The sequence below is a fragment of the Catharus ustulatus genome, chromosome 18 (assembly GCF_009819885.2).
Source record: "Catharus ustulatus isolate bCatUst1 chromosome 18, bCatUst1.pri.v2, whole genome shotgun sequence".
Taxonomy (NCBI): domain Eukaryota; kingdom Metazoa; phylum Chordata; class Aves; order Passeriformes; family Turdidae; genus Catharus; species Catharus ustulatus.
The window spans coordinates 10838536-10857154 of record NC_046238.1 but is presented as its reverse complement, the minus strand read 5'-3'; the positions used below and the strand labels follow the sequence as shown (position 1 = coordinate 10857154).

The window sequence follows — 18619 nt, the reverse complement described above, 5'->3', positions numbered from 1 at the left end:
ATGGAGAGAGGCTCCATGATCTGCTGACTCCTGTCCACCCTTAAAAAGCAACCAAGGAATGAACAGAACTGAACTTCCCTTTCCCTCACTCCAGGTAAATAGTCATACAGAGCACTGCACTGTGATTCTGCAGTTCTGTGAATGTGGCAGCGGCCACTGACTCAAAACAGGGTGTTCTAGATGGTACCTCATCTCATCTGGGCAGTTTTGATGTTGCCATTTTGTGACTACAATAGGAACCCGAGAAAGTTACAGCTTCCGGCTTTATTTAACACAGAGACCACAAAAATCTTGTTCTCAATAGCATACAGTTACTGCTCTTTAATTTAGTTAGAACGTGGAGCTGTGCAAATCACAGTTCATAAACCCCACCCACACATCACCCAGGACTCTCCCTTCAGGGGTCCCCTCACAAACCAGCCTGGGAGGGGAAATGAAAGGGCAAATCCTATTAACAATCCTGGATCCACTGGACCCAGTTTAGGGAGGCTCCTGCCTGACTCACAGCACAGGGAGTCTCCAGTGTTTCTAAAACACCACTACACAGACTAAAAACACCCCCCTTGCATACCTGATGTCAGGTGATGGCTGGTCCCATGTTACTTTACATAATACTTTAAACTCATGGGTAGGGGGAAGAAACCAAAGTAACAGCAAAGACTAACACCCATTCCCCACCATTCAATGCTGAAGGGAGGAGGAGGGGAAAAGGAGCACACTAAAAATCCAGTTAAATCATGATGTTTGTGAGACTTACAAGCAGAACTTGATCCAGCTTTTTGTTCAGTTCTGCCAACCATGTGAGCTACTGCACCATAGCTTGCTTCCTTCCTTTCCCACCAAGGGAGGAAGAGAAGTACTGGAAGAAAATACACCCCTACCCACCTCCCAATGACTGCAAGCCCTTTTTCCCCCCCACCCCAGAGCAGGGAATGACCCTGAGGAAAATTTCTGTTTGGAGAATCAGCTCAGGTGCTGCAGCAGCAGCTGCAAGAAGGACCTTCAAAGGGAGCATACTTGCACAGTCTGGAGGAAAGGATGAGGTAGTGGCAACTGAATTATTAGTTCTCCAGCTGCCACTCCAGGGAGGATGGGACATTCTCCAGCACTTTCCTATTCATGACAAGTTCATCCTTTAACTAACCTTGGGCAAGTCTCCTTTTGCCATTGTCCATGCCTAAGGTCTGATACTCTTCAAACCTTTGGCTTTGTGACAAGCACCTTCTGCCACCATTTCTGTCACCTCACATCCACAGGCCAAGAGCTGAAGCACTCAGGAATGTCCACACCCAGTGCCTAGTGCAGAACTACACATTCAGGTTCAAATACTTTCACCTAGGTTAAGGTTTTGGGCAGGCAAACTCACTGCAGGCGCAGGGGCTGAAAATGCTCCAGTGGCTCATTTGCCGCCTGCCTCATTTGCCATCAGGAGGGGCAAGCAGAGCTCAGTCTTAGTGTTTCTAGGCAGGCTTTTGGAGGTATTCAGAGACACAGAATGAATAAAAGCCCACAAAACCAAAACAATTCATATGTGCTTCCCCAGAGACAAGGTATTTCAGGAGAGTTGCCCAGTTTCTGGGGCTTTTTGCTCCTTCCTCTGATGTGTGTCAGAGGCCAAAATCTCAGTGGGTTGTTCTGGGAAACACATGCAAATACATACATGTGCTGTCCTGGTGGGACATGTTGCTGGATGTCCAATTTCCCCAGCTTTCTGGGCAGGGCAGTTAGTGGGAGAAGCTGTTCCAGAAGTGCTGGTCCTTACCCAGGAGAATCTCCTATAGCAATTCCCTCCCTGGCAGACAGGCCAGGGTGGCTTCACAGCTTGCAGCCAAGTTCTAAGGCACCACAGTAAAGAAGCCTGAAAAGGCCAGAGAAATATTTCTCAAGCCAGAAAAATAGTGTTCAGAGGCTTTCCTAGGTGCAGCTGGCAGGAAACAGTCCTTTTTGCTTCTGAAACATGCTAGAAATCCACAGTGAATCAGGATATCCAAGAGGAGGGAAGCTGGGTGGGGAGAGAGAGGCAGTGCAGCAGATGCACAGTGTGGTGCCCCTTAATGCCCTGGAAGTGGCTGAAGTGCATCTCCCTCCCTGATGCTCATCCCAGCTCCAATGGAAGTGATGCAGGAAGCAGCACAAGCAGCCTAGGTAGTGTTTTCAGGTAGCTTGTCACGGTTCAGTCCGTACTGCACACTCACATTGTGGTCCAGCTCCTCCAGCTCAGATGGAAGGGGGATGGCAAGTTCTCCCAGGTACAGAGAGAGAGCTTCAAAGGAATCTTCCAGCTTGGAAAAAGGGGGCCTGGAAGAAGCAGTGAGAAACATGAGTAGGAAAGAAGAAGCAGAACAGCATCTGGAAAGGCTGAGCTAGCTGTCCATCCAGGTCCCTGTACCATGCAGAGTGGTGAACAGCGCTGTGATTTCCTCCCCATTCAACTCCCAAGACTGCAAAGCCCTCATCTGTCTGGGCTACCCATTTTTATAGCCAGTGAATGACCAGGGAGGTCTGGCTCTTGGAACCTGCTTGGCAGCAACACTGTTCTGAAGCTACAGGTTTCATAACTGAAATCAAATGAAGTATTTACCTTACTGTCAAAGTCTGTCCTTACTCTCTGTACCTGAGAAATCCTGAGCAATCATTCCTCCTTTACTCTCTCTCTGTCTTGGAATTGTTTTAGACATCTCCACCATACATACATCAGTCTCTGTCCCAAACTGTTGAGACTGAAGTCTCCCACTCATGGAATCCTTTGAGCATTCCCACAGAAGGCTGGAGCCCTCTGTGCAGAGCAGTCCTTCCACTATGGGAATACAGACACATCCTGCAGGCTTCCAAAGAGGAGTCATCCAGAGCCCAAACCTACCTGCTCTCTGGTTCCAGTCTGCAGCAAATAGCAGCCAGAGGGAAAAAGGCTGGAGGACAATCAGCAGGAACAAACTTCTCCCAGAACAGCTTGACATTAAGGCCAAAATCCAGTGTGCGTGGGAGACAGTCTGGGTCAGCATAAACCTGGCCTATGATCTAGGGAAAAATGAGAGAACACTTAAGTACTGCAACAGTTCCAGAGTGTTAAACAGGGAACTTCTGCATCAGGCAGGGGCTCCTTTAATGTATTATGGTGGAAAGGAAACATTGTTCTTCCTTTCCAATGAAGCCGCTAGCTCAGGGCACTATGTACAGACAAACTTCACAGGAAGCTTTTTCAAGTCCAGGACTGTGGAGGAAGTCCCAGATGCCTTCTCCTTCTGCCCAGGGTCTCTCTGCCAGAAGACACAGTGTGATGTGCCCCTCCTCAGGGAGCTCCACAGTGTCTTACAGCTGGGGATGATACAGTCCCTCCTGATTGCAGGTAACCAAGGCAACCTGGATCACCATCCCATCCCATCCCATCCCATCCCATCCCATCCCATCCCATCCCATCCCATCCCATCCCATCCCATCCCCAAAGCCCCTCAGTACAGAGCCAGACCCAGGTGCTGGGAAGCCAACAGCACCTCTAATTTTGAGTTGTTCCGCCAGTGACAGATCCAACCCCCCACCACAGCCAGAGGGCCGAGGGACAGACAAGAACAAGAGCCAGTAAAGAGCTGGGTGGGCAGGGAAGCCCTGCCCCAGCATTGCCCCAGTGCTCAGCACCTCCAGCACAAGTGTAGGAGGAAAGGAGCCCACAGCAGAGAGCTGTGGGGTGATCTGGACTCACAAGGTCACTACAGACTTTCCCATGGACAGAGTATTCGGTTTAAAGTCTCATCAGGTATCATAGAAGGGGTGTTATTTATAACCACACAGGCTTTTCTATGCCAATAACTCAGCATGACAGCCACATCCTGTAACTAGACAGAAATGCCTATTATGTATTTTGGCAGGTTTATTTCTTATCTGAGTGTTTAATTTTAATTTTTTTTGCATAGTTATTTTGGTAACAAGGAGAATGTTCATATGCTACCACCCTTTTGTCTTTTTTTCTAGATGAAACAATTGTTTTAATCCCGTATACAGATTTTTCAAGTTCCCAAATCTATCACTCACAACCACAATATTCTCTGAGAGGAGGGCCCAGTGTAAACAGAGCTCCATATGAGGCCACAAAGATTTATGCCCACACATTTTCTTTGTCCCCTTCATCCAAACATTGAAAATGAAACTGTGCTGGCATCCCCTGGTGTTCCTGCAACTGCTGTGTTACACAACACCCTGCCTTTCATCTGTATTTCCACTGTCATACACACCTTTTAAACTGAAAATACTTTGCAGCTTTCAAGTGGTGCTTTTTGTTTTGCAGATAGAAAAGCCTGACATAACAGTCATACTCTGCATTGGCTCAGAAATAAACCAAGCCCACAGACTTCAGGGTGCAAGCTTCATTAATCAACCTGCAAAGAGGTTTTTGTTTTCCACTTCTTTGAAGTAAAGTGCCATCCCCAGTGGAGGCCCTGAATTTGCTGAGATTATGCAGCTGATTGTTCTTTTAATGAGGCAGAAAAAGAAAAAAGTATTGCAGTTCCAAGGAACACATCTACTTTCAAATGGATACCAGGCTCAGTCAGAACCTGATGATTTTTTACAGCTTCTCTCAGTCCAGGAAGAAACTGGGACCAGAAGACTACAAGACAGTTATCTCCTTGAGGAAACAGAGGCAGGGTAAGATTTTTCTCCCAGTCTAATTCACTAATAATGTGCTGTTAGGTCACAGGCTGCACACTCAGATGCAGAGATCTGGGTGACAGCATGTGTGCACAGAGATGGTCCATTAAAGATGTCATGTAATGTCCTTACCTCGCAGAGAACAATCCCAAATGAAAAAATGTCCACCATCTCATCGTAGCTCTGTCCTGTAGGAAACATGAGACATTCAGCTCTGGAAAGAGAGAGCTACCCATCCAGCTATTTCAGGAACTGCCAGTACAAAGCTTCACTAAGACTATTCCCTGGAGAGCCCTTAAACAGGAGCCAAAGCAAGGCTTAAACCTCAGCAGGGTAAGTCACCCCAAGATCTCTATATACCAACTGCATTACACTGCCATTACAGATTTTAAGCCTGCTTCTCTCTTGTACTGGGGAATTACAGGACAACACTGTATCAGGTCTGAGCAAATGATAAGGATGACTATGGAAAGCCTCTGCCCATTTCCATTGATTGCTGTTCCTGTGCATCTCTAGCATGGAGCCAGTGTTCAGCTTCCCCAGCAGCCAGCAAGGCCCTGCTGCAGTGACTGCAGAGATAATAAATTACACACCGGCAGCACTTTGATCCTGGGAAAGCTGGCGGGCTCCAGCATGCCATGCTCTGCTTACAGACACACCCAAGCCAGTAGCTGGTAAACAGCCTTACTTTCAGAGGTGATGTCAGACTATGCTTTTGCTGTTCTCTTGACAAATGCCAGGACCAAGACAAAACTCTGAGAAGCAGCCTCAGACTCCTTTAGGGCTGGAGGCCTTGAGGAAAGGCAAACAGAACAGCACACAAGAAAACAACATGGAGAACTGAGCTGGGGGAGAGAAGCCCAGTCCTCCCCTCCCCAGCAGACTGTGCTGGTCAGTGCTGATATCCCAGGCAGCCAAACTGCCCAACCTGGTCAGAGAGACCTGCTCATTAGGAGGCAATTGTAACCACTGTATTTCACCTCAACTCCTGCAGGGGCAGCTTTTCCTCTAAGGGTCACAGTTCAGCCTCAATGCAACTGAGGGCTGCATGTCAGAACCTAGATTTCCCTGCACTTGGACAACTCCCACCTGAATCCTGAGGCTTCAGCAAACCTGGCAGCAGATAGCCTCTCCCTAGGTCTATGCAACAGCACACATAAACCTCATCCCAGAGTGTAATGATTCCCTGTTTCAAGGGGCAGTTCCAAAACATGAGGCTGTAACAAAACTTGATCTTGGGTTCAGTTTTATCTCAGGCCTCTTTTGTCTTCCCTTTTATTTGGATTGTAGCAAGTTTACTTCTGTTGCCCTCCTGAAGAATCCTGTTGTGAAGCCAGAAACATTAGCTGGGCTGGTACAGAGGTTTACCAGGCCAGGCACTGCAGGACTGCAGCTATGGCCTCTGTGTGGGGTTCAGAAACTTTCAGTAGTCCTGTCCTCTCTGTACCTTGTCACAGGCTGCCTCCTTGCCTGCTCCCTGCCCCTGGACTCTTACCATTCAGCATCTCTGGGGCCATCCAGTAGGGGTTCCCCACCACCGTGTAGCGCTTTTTCCTGTCGCTCTTGCGCAGCGTTCGTTTCTTGGCAGACGGCTTCTCCAACGTGGGCTTCTTCCTCTCCTCCACAATCAGCCGAGACAGGCCAAAGTCAGCCACCACCACTGTTTTATCCTGCACAGGGGTTTAGTAAAGCCACTGATTACTCTCAGCCCCTTTCAGGAGCAAAAAGGCTGCAATTCCTGTTCACTACCAACTACAGTCTAAGGGCAACTATCCAGGTTTCCTGCAGCCACATGGGCATAGCGAGATGTCCAGACAGGTGTAAGATAGCCAGTTCAAGATCTGAACTCATCACTTCCTTAATTGACTTATTTCCTGTGTAGTTGCTAGCACTTATCCTATCAATTTGGCTACACTTGCTAGGGGAAACCTGGACCTTTCCTTTTAGATCTTCCTCTTTTATGTGGTCAGGAATTAACTTGGACTTTCATCCCAGATTGCTGAAGCCAAGTGAAAAAGGGCAGGCTTGAGGGAATTAAACTACACAAAAATCTTGTGATCCAACATTTTAAAAAAAGAGAGAACACACACGTGCACACACCTACACACTTGTCTGAATCCTGAGTGCCAATAAAAAGTCATCAAGTGGTTAAAAGAGCAGGAACAGCTGCAGAGATCTCACAGTTGAGATAAATAACAGAGCTGTACTAACTCTCAGAAGGTGACTCTTGTAGGAACTGCTACCATAGGAAGGGTGGTAAGAAAACAAAACACAGAAACAGTGAAAGCAAGATCAGTCTGCAAAATCCTGTGTTAGAATAAAGCTCCTTTGCCTGCAGCACAAAGCCTCTCTGAAATGAGTTCCACCCTGACAAAACAGGGAACATCATGTGGAGAAAACCAAGGGAGGAAGATGCCAAGGAGAGGAGCAGCATGCTGTGGGAACTGAGGTGTAACTCACCAGCTTGATCAGGCAATTGTGTGAATTCAGGTCTCTGTGAATGATGCACATGGAGTGCAAGTAAGCCTGGAACAGAAGGAGAAAAGCTGGTGTTAGGGGTTCCCATTTGAGTATTTACAGTCTCAATACCCAATTCCAGTAGTGAGGCAGCATCCACAGCCACTCATACACCACCTCCTGAAGCCACTAATCCTGAGCCAAGAGTCTGCTTTGCTCTGAAGTTGACAGTCCAACTCACCATTCCAGAGGCAATCCCTTTGGCAAAGCTGACCTTCTGCTCCCAGGGGAATGGGTCCTGAAAGACAAATCCTCAATGGTCAGGGACCATCTTCCCAGCCAGCTGGTGACAGCAGTTCTTTCACAACAGAGACTCTTACAACAGTCAGAGACACACGATACAGCCCCAGAAAGAAGAGGCTTGCTGTCTCAAGCTCACCCACAGCTATGAAGCAGCTTTACTACACAGCTCCAAAGAAGACTAATAACGAGTATGTAAGGCTGGTACAGCCATCAGCACAGTCAGGCTCACTGAGTACAGGTGTGCCAGGTGTCCATACTCACTGCATTGCGGAGGAAATCCTTCAGAGTGCCCCCCTCAATGTACTCAGTGAGGAGATTCAGCTTCTTGTCCTTGTACAGCACACCAATGAACTTCAGCACATTGGGGTGGTCCAGGCTGCGCATCACCTTCACCTGCAAGCAGAGACATCCCACCCCAAAAAGTGAATGCAACAAGTCCTGACAGATCCATGCAGTGGTGAAAAGCACTCCAGTACTCCAAGCCCTGCTCAGAGAAAACTCAAACCGCAACCTTAAGGCATTCAATTAACTGTTGCCTCTTCATTTTGATGCTGTGCAATTAACCTGATCTTAGTCTTTAAGGAGAGCACCCTTGAGTTTGGCTAACTTTTCAGAGTGAGAAACTCTCCAGGGCAATTATTGGGTCTGTGCTGTGTGTATCAGGGCCACAACAGCAATGTAGGTGTTTAGGGAGCTGTCTTTAAGCTAAATCTGACTTTGAAAAACATGGTAGACAGCCACCAAGAAAATAGTTTTCCTTAAATACAGCATGAGTCTTAAATATCTTTCAGATATTGGCCCTCATCCTTTGCACTTATGCACAAGGCTCAAGGGATAAATCCTTTATGTACTGCACAGCTCAATTTGCCTCTGACTGAAGCTGCTCTTATCACTGAAAAATTAATGAACTGGAGTTGAAGCAATGTCTATTGCCCAGTGTGAGTCACACTTCACTGCAGCAAATATTCAGCTCATGTCAGCTTTTCCTCATGCAATGTCTCCCTCCTCAGCAGGGAGGGTTGCTGGCAGGATCTCTCTCTCTGGAGAAGATGGGAGAGTTCTACCACACTACTGTCTCAGAAGCTTTTTGAAATCCTGCTCCTACCTCTGTCAAGAAAGTCTTCTGTGTTTCCTCATCACAGCGAATCAGCTCCTTCATCACCATCACCTTTCCTGTTGCTTTGTGAGTCACCTGGGTGGAAACAAAACCCACAACTACAGGCAAGGTTCAAGAAAACACAGCTCTGATGCTCCTGTGACTTCTGAAAAAGTGCAACATTCCCCTGAATCCAGAGAAGACTAGAGAGGGGAGGAAATTCAGAGCCCAGGGATCTGCCAAAAACCACGGGAAACTTCTCCTTTTGGAATTCACCAAGATGCTGTATGTGAAACAGAAACTATCTAAAGCTGACACAGGATCATGCCAAGGCCCAGAGCTGAAGGCTCCTGTTTGGGTAGCACAGGGCTGAGCATGCACACAGGCTGCCAAAGCCTCCACACTGGTGCATGCCTCAAAGCTCCCTTACGGAATACATTTGTCTAATGGGATGCTCACCTTTTGTACACAGGCTTTACCAGCTACATTCTGTATCAGCAAAGGACTCAATGTTCACCTGCATCAGAAACCAAACAAAACAGCCCAAAACTGCATTATAAATGCTTTGGTTTTATGGGGAAGCTGAATCTCATCCACATGCAAGTGGGACTGGAGTGCACAGGCTGTTGAGCTAAGGCAGGAAGCAGTTAATTTTACCTTGCTCCTTTGGAGCAGTGTGTCTCAACCTGCAAGGAATGTCCTAGAACAGTGGAAGACACAAAGAAATCTATCATAATAATAAGGTAATAAATTTCCTGGCTCTTCACACAGAAAGCATTTCCAGTTCCTCAAGAACTGTTTGCCTGTCTCCAACTAGTTCCTGGCATTTTGCTGTATTATGGAGGTTTTTCATAACCAGCTCAAGCTTGTTTGCATAGGGTGCAGGAGTAAGTAGAAAGGGTCCAAATTCCTATGACACATTTTCCTGGAAATCCTCTCCTCTTTGTTTGCTTAACTTGGACAGCTCTGGCTCCCTAAGATCTCCAAGGAACTAAATAACCACCTTGCCTCTCTGATCAGAAGAGAATTATGTGACCAGATACAGCACCTGCTGCATCACACCCAGTCAATCTGAAGCCTAAGAAAAATGTCTTTTTTTTTTAAAGGTAGGAGGCAAAAACATCCTTTAGAAATCCTCTAGAACTAAAATCCAGAACACATGACCAGTTATAGTATTTAGGAAGCTTATGAGTTCTTGCAAACACTGTGACACACTAGTTCTGTTTGGAGCCATGGACATAACAAAGCTGACAGAGGTGGAATGTGAGTGCATGGAATAACACAACAGAAGCAAGAGTACAATATTCTTCTGCTCCTGTCTGAAATCAAGCATCCATACACAAGTAATGAGCCAGGGAACACTGCATGTTTCAGCCAGGGATATGAAAGCCAGGGACATCTCATATCCAATGATAAAGGGAAGTGATGAGACAAAAGTAAGGCTAAGTGGGATTCTTAAGCTGACATACCAGCAAAACTGAAACAAATGTCACATGAAACTCCACGGGGGCAAATTTAACTCCCAGAGCATGCACCAGAACAGGATAGCCATGGGGTAATTTGAGCAGAAAAGAAATGCCTTTGTGCCAGTAACTGCTGGGACGCAGATGACAAAAGCATGCGACAGAGCAAAGGTTCCACTTACCTGCACCTGTTATTTCTCTATGAGCAGAGGAGAAGAGAAATATGCTCATTAGTATGGATCAAGTGTTGGGTTTGCAGTGCTGGCTCATCACCTCTCGTGGAGGAACATGGTGGCCGGACACCTCAAGTTTATACCAGTGTAAGGGGAGAAGTCCCATCCCATGGTGAGTGCAGTCTGAGTACTGAGGAGCTCACAGAACCTTATCAAGGCAGAGGAAGTTGCCCCTGATGCTGTCAGGAATGTTGGGATAGGAACTGCTGGAGTACCCTCAGTCAAGATCTGAGAGCTTAAATGCAAGAGAACTGCTATTGATTGAGATTAGAACTGTAAGAGTCATGCAAGACCTGACCACTACCCCCACACTGAGAAGTCATTTAGGCTGTGCCAGGAATTCAGACATGGTCATTACCTCAGCTTAATAAAACCCCTGAATATGCCAAACTAAGGGTGGGTAAGAAATGCTGGGGAGCTGAATGCATCTATCATAAGAAAGATGCTTGTAAGAGGTAGTGTAGCCTGTTCCCTGTTCTCCCCACCTCACCCAGGAGGCTGCTGTGACAGGCACTCTGGAGTGCTAAATCTGATTCAGAAGATGAACATGTATGGTCAAGGTTGACATTCAAAGGGGACAAAGTCAAAACCATCTGCAGTCAGACATTCTCATGGTCAGGGAATGAAACAGAAATGGATCTCAGAGCAAAACAAGGAAAATCCGAGAGTGATCACTATCAGCAAGGCAAAACCACCCAGACTGTGGTGAAGGATGCCAAGACAGGCAGATATTGCTGTACTCAAAGTAACTGATGAATGTTTGAGGACCTCCCTCACCTTGATTGCTTGTCCAAAAAATCCTTTTCCTAGAACTTCGCCGTGAATGAGGTCACAGGGCCGGAAGATTTGCTGGGAGCAGCTGGAAGAGGAGCGCAGGGATTCAGATCGACTGATGTCACGGCTCAGAAGGAGAGGTTCCTTTGGAGAGCTGGGGCCGGGAGATTTAGAAATGCTGTTGCTTCTCCTGGAAAATAAGGATGATAGGAAGATCAGGACAGCTGCTGGGCAATATTTGGTCCAGCATATCCCATCATTCACTGCTAAGGGAGTAGTTTCTAATGTGCTCCAGTGCTTTTACTATCTCCAAAACCAGATGCTCTCCCAGCACTGTGGAAGCTCCTTATGAATCCAGAGCAGCTTCCAAGACACAGCTGCCTAACAACAACAGCAACCTCTCCTGCACTGGCAGTCTGAAATGGAGCTCTGAGAACAGGGGGAGGAAGCTGTGAAGACACATCACTTGCTATCTCTAAACAAAATACTGGTTAAAAGACTAAATGAACAACTGAGTGCTCCACTCTTAGAAAGACTTTTTGTCAAGTCCCAGGTCTCAGCCAGATTCCCCTTAAGGACACGTTCTTCCCCAGTCATCTAAGGCTGGTAAAAGCCTGACCTTTACTTTTTCTGACTCTGAAACTTAGTAGCTTTTCTCTGTTAACAATAGAGCTCCTTATTTTAATTAAGGAAGATTTGTCATCCTGAAAGGACATGGAGAGAGAGTACACATGGACAGCAGAATCCAAGGCTCTCCATGACTTTTCCAGTGCTTTACTCCACGGCTCACATCAGAGATAAGCCCTGTCCCCAGCGATCACGATCACAAGGCCTAAGCTGCCCAGACAGGGAGCACAGGGCAAGACAGGTCAGAGGCAGCGCTTCCAAGGCTTTACCTGAGGGAGCGCCGGCGCAGCGTTCCTTCCAGGTTCTCCTTGATGTCCAGAGGAGACAGGGAGCGAGGGGACATGGGTGTCTTCATGTGGCTGGGCAGACGCGAGTCCAAGCGGAGCCTGTCCAGGCGTTGTGACACAGGGTCGTGCTCGATCAGCAGCTGAAGGGTCTGGCTTGTCTTGCGAATCAATTCCTCCACCTGAAACCAGACCAAAGGGCAGGATAGCAGCAGGCAGGAGGAATGCAAATGACAGGAGACAGAGCAGACACAGTGAATGCCCCTCAGGAATCCAAGGAGAGAGTTCAGTGAGATCACTCCATAGCTGTGGTTTAGTTGTGTGCACCACAACTGTCTACCAGACAAATGAAGCTGAAAACACAGAAGTTCCTTATGTTATCCAATACCTCTTTCTGGTCAACTACAAGTAACCTATATAAAAAAGATGTGCACAGGCTGGAGAGGGTCCAGAGAGGGGCCACAAAGATGATGGAAGCGCTATGAAGCTGCCACGTGAGGAAAGGCTGGAGAGAACTGGGTGTGTTCAGCCTTGAGAAGGTTTAGGCAAGACCTTATCATCATGTTCCAGTATTTAAAGAGTGGCTACAAAGAAGATGGATACTCCCTTTTTACAAGGAGTTACATAGAAAATACAAGGAGTAACGGGTACAAATTAATCCTGGAAAGATTCCAGGTAGGCACAAAGACAGTTTTTTACAAAAAACAATCATCCCTTGGAATAATCTCCCCAGTAAAGTGACCAACACTGGACACATTGATATTTCAGCTGGACATAGTGCTCTAGATAGTGCTTTTGCCAAAAAAGATTGTACCAGATGATCCTTGAGGTGCTTTTCAGTCTGGTATTTTATGACTCTACTAAATACTTTTCTTTTTCTGAGAAGTGTTCAAAAACTACACAAGTTTCCATCTTGAACAGTGCTGTAAAAAACAGCTTTGCAAAAGCTACATGGAGATTTATCTGAGAGATGCCTTGTGCTCTTGGTGTTCTCTTCAGCACCAACAGTAAATAAAATCCTTGGGAAGTGAAGGTAATGATGCCCCCCTTACACTCTTGCAGCATCATCTGATATCTGCAGAAAGCATCTACTTGTAAATACAGACAGCAAATAGGTTTTTTTTCCAATGGAAAATGTCCCCAGAATCAGCTGGGCTACTGTGTATTAGCAGTGCCTCTAGAAGGATCAGACCTGTGCACTTCACCAGCAGTACATGGGAAAGCCTTCACAGCCTCTCTGTCCTCTGTCACAGCCCTAGACTTTTCTTATTACCTCCCTTCACGTTTGAATGCCACAGAATCAGGACTAAATCCTAACTGCATTTCCATCTGTTACATTCTCCTCTCCAGCTGGAAGGCAGAGCTTGCCTTCATGTTTATTCCTCCTGTCAGCACAAGTACTAGCAGTGTACACACACTGTATGTAGGGTGGGAGAACAGTGTCAGGAAAGAGAAAAGATGTAGGAAGGCAGGGGAGAAGGAAGCTTCAGAACAGAACTCTACCCACCTCCTCTACCTGTAGTGTACGAATGGGAGCTCCATTGATCTCCAGGATACGATCCGCAGGGTGGATGGCATTTCGGACATCTGGGCTGATGTGCATCCTGTTAACTCTAAATGGGGGAATTACAGTCTGTATGTGAAGTCAGTTTAGCCAAAATTATCGTAAATATATTCCCCTTCATATTGGTACTTTGAAAACAGTGCTAATCTACCAACACAGGAGTTACTATTGGACCAAGTGCTTAGGTTTGAGCTGGGTTGGAGAGAGCTCTTCATAGCACCAGTGGTAAAACTTTAGTCCAAATGTTTTGTGTTCACTGAAGGAGACAGCACTGAGAGATACAATTATCATTAAGGTTGTCACAAGACCGAAATGAAGACCAAACACAAATGACTATTAGCCAACATACATCCCTGTAATGCCAAGATTCCCTCAGCACAACAGTGCTGCAGGATTTTTATCAGCTCCCTCTGTACGGACATGTACATTGCACAAAATCTGGTCATACTCACTCTTTCACCTGGACACCAGTGGCATAGCTGGAGCAGCCACCTTCAACAGAGACAGAGAACCCCCTCTTGCCATCCGTGGCTGCTGGCATGGAGATGAGGGTCAGTGTATAAGGCAGCTGCTCACGCAGAGACTCAGTGGAATGTTTTTCTATCATTGGTGTCAGCACAATCTGGTTATGGCATTTTCCGCTGGAAGAAGTGAAGAAAATCATTATGGTAAATGTCCCATCCCTCCTTGCCAAACTCACATGTCTGAGTTCTCTCAGTGACCACAAGCCATAGTTATAGTGTTTACACCACTCCTTCCTCCCTCCCTCAAAGGCAGCTTCCTGCCTGGCATTCCTCAGCCTGGCATTCAGCTGAACCACTCTGAGCCAGCTGCACACGGCTTACACTCAGCAGGGAGCAGCTCTGTGGCAAAGTGCAGCTCCTCTTACCAGTAGAGAGTGGAATGTTGTACCAGTGCATAAGTGTCCCCATCTTCGATGATCACCTTGCAGCTCATACAAGCAAAGCACTCTGGGTGATACTTGTATTCACCAGCCACCTACAGACAGAAAAGGGAATAGCTTAGGAGGGCCAAAACCCATCAGCAGATGCAGCTCCTGCTTTCCTCTCCGATTAATGTGTTCATTCACATCTCTAAGGCAAGTGGCAATTTTTCACTGCAGAGTTCTATCAGTCCTTCTGTCTTTGCTGAACCCCATCCACAGCACCTTGTTTGCAGAACTCCAAAACAAACACATCAACACTCTAAGCAAAGCTCGTGTCCCAGGAACCTCTGCTATATTTGGCAGCTGCTCAACTATCAAAAACAGTTGATGGTCTGCTACAGACTAGTAAACAAGGTATTAAACCTTCCTGTCCAGTTGCTCTTGGCAAGATAACTAATGTTACGCCTGAATTAATAAAGCTGAAAGGGCGCTTTTTTTGGCAGACAGGCAGTGCACAAATTCAGATATTTAACCAGCCAGCTGACAGAAAAAAAGTGCAGAGACAAAAAATACCTTTAAGAGAATATTTTTATTAATTGGTCTGTTTTTCTATTTTCCTCATGAGAACTTCCTTTAGTGACATTATTATGCAAAGACTTTTGCAGGCAATGAGAAATTGTCTGCACATTTTTCAACATTTCCTTTTGAGTCAGAAACCATATTACTGAGTACCATCCTGGTTTTTATTTAGGCTTTAGAAAAATAATGTTTTTGTTTCATTACTGGCAGTTTTAAAGTTTAAATATTTGCAAGGCTGAGGCAGGAGGGGAACATTTAGGTGAGCCCATATTGTGCAGGAAGAGTTCAATGCATCAAAGCAGTTGGGGCTAACACTGCTTCAAGACACTGTGAGCCTGAAAAAGCACTCTGGCCACAACCCAGGTGGGACTTGGATGGCAACCTTCCCATAGCCAGAACCTGCTGCTTATCCTGAGCTGAGAGTTTGACTGCACAGTGCAGTGGAAAATCACCCCTGGAGACACTGAGGCACTGTGCTACAGGAACTGATGTCCCCTGAATCACCTTTCTGCTTCTCAGGTTTGTACTTTTCAGCACCTGATTTGTTCATATGCTTCAGATCCTCACATCTCCCTCCTTTAACAGCTACCCCCATTCAAAATTAATTTTTATCTAGAAGATGCAAACACAAGCTTCATTTCTAAATTTTGATTAGAGAAACAAGGAGATTATTACCCTCAGTTTATTTGGTTACCTGAATACCTAAGGTAACTCCTAACTAAGTTTGAGGAGAGGGAGGCAGGCACGTCCTTCAAAGGCCTTACCATCACAGGTCCAGTCATCAGCAGAGAGCAGCCATGACAAGATTCCCCAAACTTCCCCCAGTAGTCTTTGTGACAGTACAGCTTCCCATCTTTCTCATAGTACCAGTTAGTGAGAGGATCCTGGCATTCAGAGCACCTTGAAGGAAAGAAAGGAACAAAGTTCCAGTGGGCAACAAGTCACAAATTAATGGTCCTTTCCTGACATTCAGCAGCAGCCACCACCAGGCAGGTTTGCCGATTATGGATCTACTAAACCCTTCCACTTCCCAGTGCTCTTTGAACTGAAAATTAGCACCAAATCCAAGGTTTGTAAGGAAAGGTGGATTCAACCAGTACAAAGAAAAAGAAGCTTCCAAAGTTTAAAACAAATCCCTCACATTAAAACACATCAATAGGTTTATAAATTTTGCTTTGTAAATTTTGCTCCTCCACTTTCTCCCTCTTTCTGGATGCAAGTTCCCAGCTGCAGAGCAGCCCAGCACATCGAGAGCTCTGCTCTGTTTCTGCTTAGTGTTTCTATAGCACCACCCTTGTGCCAGGGCACCTGCCTCCCCTGCCAGTTTAGGAACCGGGACAAAGAGGCAGGATCCACTTCCCTTTGAAATGCAAAGCCAGTTTTGCAGCAGCCTTTCTGGAAAGCTTTTCTATTGTTCTGTACCAAGGCCTCTCCCAAAAGGTAAACTGCAGCTCTCTGCATTTGAGGGAGAGATTTAAAGCAGTTCATCCCCCGAGCTCCATACACTTATTGCATCCGCCAATTAACTCTGATCAAAATCCACCTCTCCCAGACGATTGCTCTCCCTTCTACTGATCACAGTGCATGAGAAAATAAATATCATAAGCAACCCACCAAAAAAACCTAAATACTTAAAACTAATTCTCTGATTTCATAAAGAGAATCCCCTAATCCTTCACACATCTGTCAGCCTCTATTTCAACAAGAAACCATTATTAATCATCTATCTACATCCTTTTAAGAAACAACATCCCCAAAAAAAAAACAAAAAAGAAAAAAAAACCAGGGAAAAAATGCAGCAGTTTACTGCAGATACCGTTTTTGCAAATCACAAGCAGAACGCAGGCTTGCTGAATACAAAATAATCCTGCCTCAGCAAGATGCACTGGGCAAGGAGGTTTAACTTCAGCAGCATGGAGGTGTGACTTACTGGAGAGATAAGGCACAGACAGGAGTTGCATCAGTAAGGATTATTCCATTAGCCCTGGGCAGCATGTTCTCAGACTTGAAAAGGAAAATAAGTCTGGCACTGGCCATTTCTGAGTGCAGGATCCAAAGCATGTTAGTCACCAATAACCAGTTCAAAGAAACACCTTGAGGATCAATGATGTCATTGGTACAATGTTTTCCCAAATGTGAGAAGATTGCTTTCTTCTGTTCCCTACCCCAACACCTGCCACAGTTACTGCACTGGAGGGGAACCACTGCAGTGGGATGGGGGTTTATGTGGGTGTCCCTCTGGGCAGCCAGTGTCCCTCAGCACCCAGCATGCTGGGAGGAGCACTTCTACATGCTCCCAGGGCTAAGATGAGAGCTACAGTTGACTTCACCTCTCACAAGCTTCCTAAAAGCTTATTTGTGCCAAAGACATTCCTTGTAAACTCCAGCAGCTTGTAATGAGCATGATGATATGTGTGGCTGGTCGTGCTCCAAGAGAGCATGGAGAGTTATTTGCTCCATCTCAAGAGACTGCAAAGCAACAAGGTAAAGCTGCTTGTAAGCAGCCTTTGGCTTTAGGGAAAACCACCTCATGGAGTATTCAGTGCTGTAACCCTCCCTCAGGAAGATTGCTCCTTAAAATGTATTTGGCTTCCACAGCGTTTGTTCTCCCAGCTGAGGAGCATCAAATCCTGTTCCCCCTCCAAGTGATGGGAAAGAACTCCAGCACACGCAACAGGCCCTGCCAATTTTGTGTGAAGCAGAGGGAACAGTAATTTAAGATTGCTGTACATGGTACATACATCACTAGAGCCCCAGCCTGGGGGCACTGTCATGGTTACACCCTGCTCCTGGTATGCAAGAGACCCAGAGGGCATCCCAGTGCATTCTGCCTTCAACCACTGGCCTTTGGCTTCCATCTGCAGTAAATACCCCGTGCTGAATGAGCAAATAGGTGAGTGGGAGGAAAAAAAGAGCAAGTGGAGACTAACAGCAAAGATTTCTATCATTTTGTGGCAGGAACATCTGGCTCAGCATGGGCAAATCGGATCCCTCAGACTTATCCAACTCCTCCATGCATGCCTGTACCAGTGTGTGTGCTCCAGGAGTGATTACATCTTCAAATGGGAGCTGTGACCAGACCTGCACTGGGATGCAGGCAGCAATGCTGGAGACCAGGATTTCAGGACTTGACTTTCTATGTTCTCTCCACATAGGTGGGTCACTTATTTGTTTTTAACCACATCACCTTCCCATCCTCACCCCTCTTCAATTTCACCTCCAACCCCTTCCTTTTTCTCCCTAAGTAAATGTAAAATTTCTGCAAAAGCAATACAAACTGCAATTCTGTTTAGGTGGGCTCCAAGGGATCACATACATTTGTCTTCCTTTTACCCCTCCTCTAATATTGAATGGTTTGATTCAACCTTACAGCACTTAGTTAAGTTTGCTTCCATCCGGAAATAAGCACTGGTATCTAATTTGGAACACACCCATAGCAAAATGAAGGTGAAGAGGTGGAGCCAGCAAGCAGTCAGTTCTCTGCTATGTAATTAAACAAATCTGGGCAGGACAAGTTTGCAGCTTAAGGCTCAGAACCCCACCCTGGGCAATGAGGCAACAGGAACAGAACAAGTAGCCCTGGAGAGGCTGGATGCTGGAGTGGGTCTGACTGGCTGCTTCCTCAATCCCTGCCTGGAACAGGACACAGTGCAGCCCATGCTGCCAAGCAGCACCTTTGTTATTTATGGTGCATTCTGTAACCTCCAAAAGG

The 18619-nt window shown here is 46.3% G+C and overlaps 1 protein-coding gene across 3 annotated transcripts in view; it reads right to left on the bottom strand.

Moving 5' to 3' along the window:
• Nucleotides 1-249: 249 nt before the first annotated feature.
• Nucleotides 250-18619, bottom strand: part of LIMK2 (LIM domain kinase 2) — a 32660-nt gene continuing 14290 nt past the window's right edge. For all 3 annotated transcript variants that reach the window (XM_033075639.2, XM_033075637.2, XM_033075638.2), the window contains 14 exons: nucleotides 15672-15807; nucleotides 14332-14441; nucleotides 13895-14083; nucleotides 13386-13491; nucleotides 11864-12060; nucleotides 10971-11157; nucleotides 8507-8593; nucleotides 7663-7794; nucleotides 7340-7396; nucleotides 7102-7167; nucleotides 6137-6311; nucleotides 4774-4829; nucleotides 2861-3018; nucleotides 250-2298 (listed from right to left, as the gene is read on the bottom strand). In XM_033075639.2, the coding sequence (XP_032931530.1) occupies nucleotides 2142-2298; nucleotides 2861-3018; nucleotides 4774-4829; nucleotides 6137-6311; nucleotides 7102-7167; nucleotides 7340-7396; nucleotides 7663-7794; nucleotides 8507-8593; nucleotides 10971-11157; nucleotides 11864-12060; nucleotides 13386-13491; nucleotides 13895-14083; nucleotides 14332-14441; nucleotides 15672-15689 (1695 nt within the window). In that variant the 5' untranslated portion in view covers nucleotides 15690-15807 and the 3' untranslated portion in view covers nucleotides 250-2141. The remainder of the gene's footprint in view (nucleotides 2299-2860; nucleotides 3019-4773; nucleotides 4830-6136; nucleotides 6312-7101; nucleotides 7168-7339; nucleotides 7397-7662; nucleotides 7795-8506; nucleotides 8594-10970; nucleotides 11158-11863; nucleotides 12061-13385; nucleotides 13492-13894; nucleotides 14084-14331; nucleotides 14442-15671; nucleotides 15808-18619) is intronic.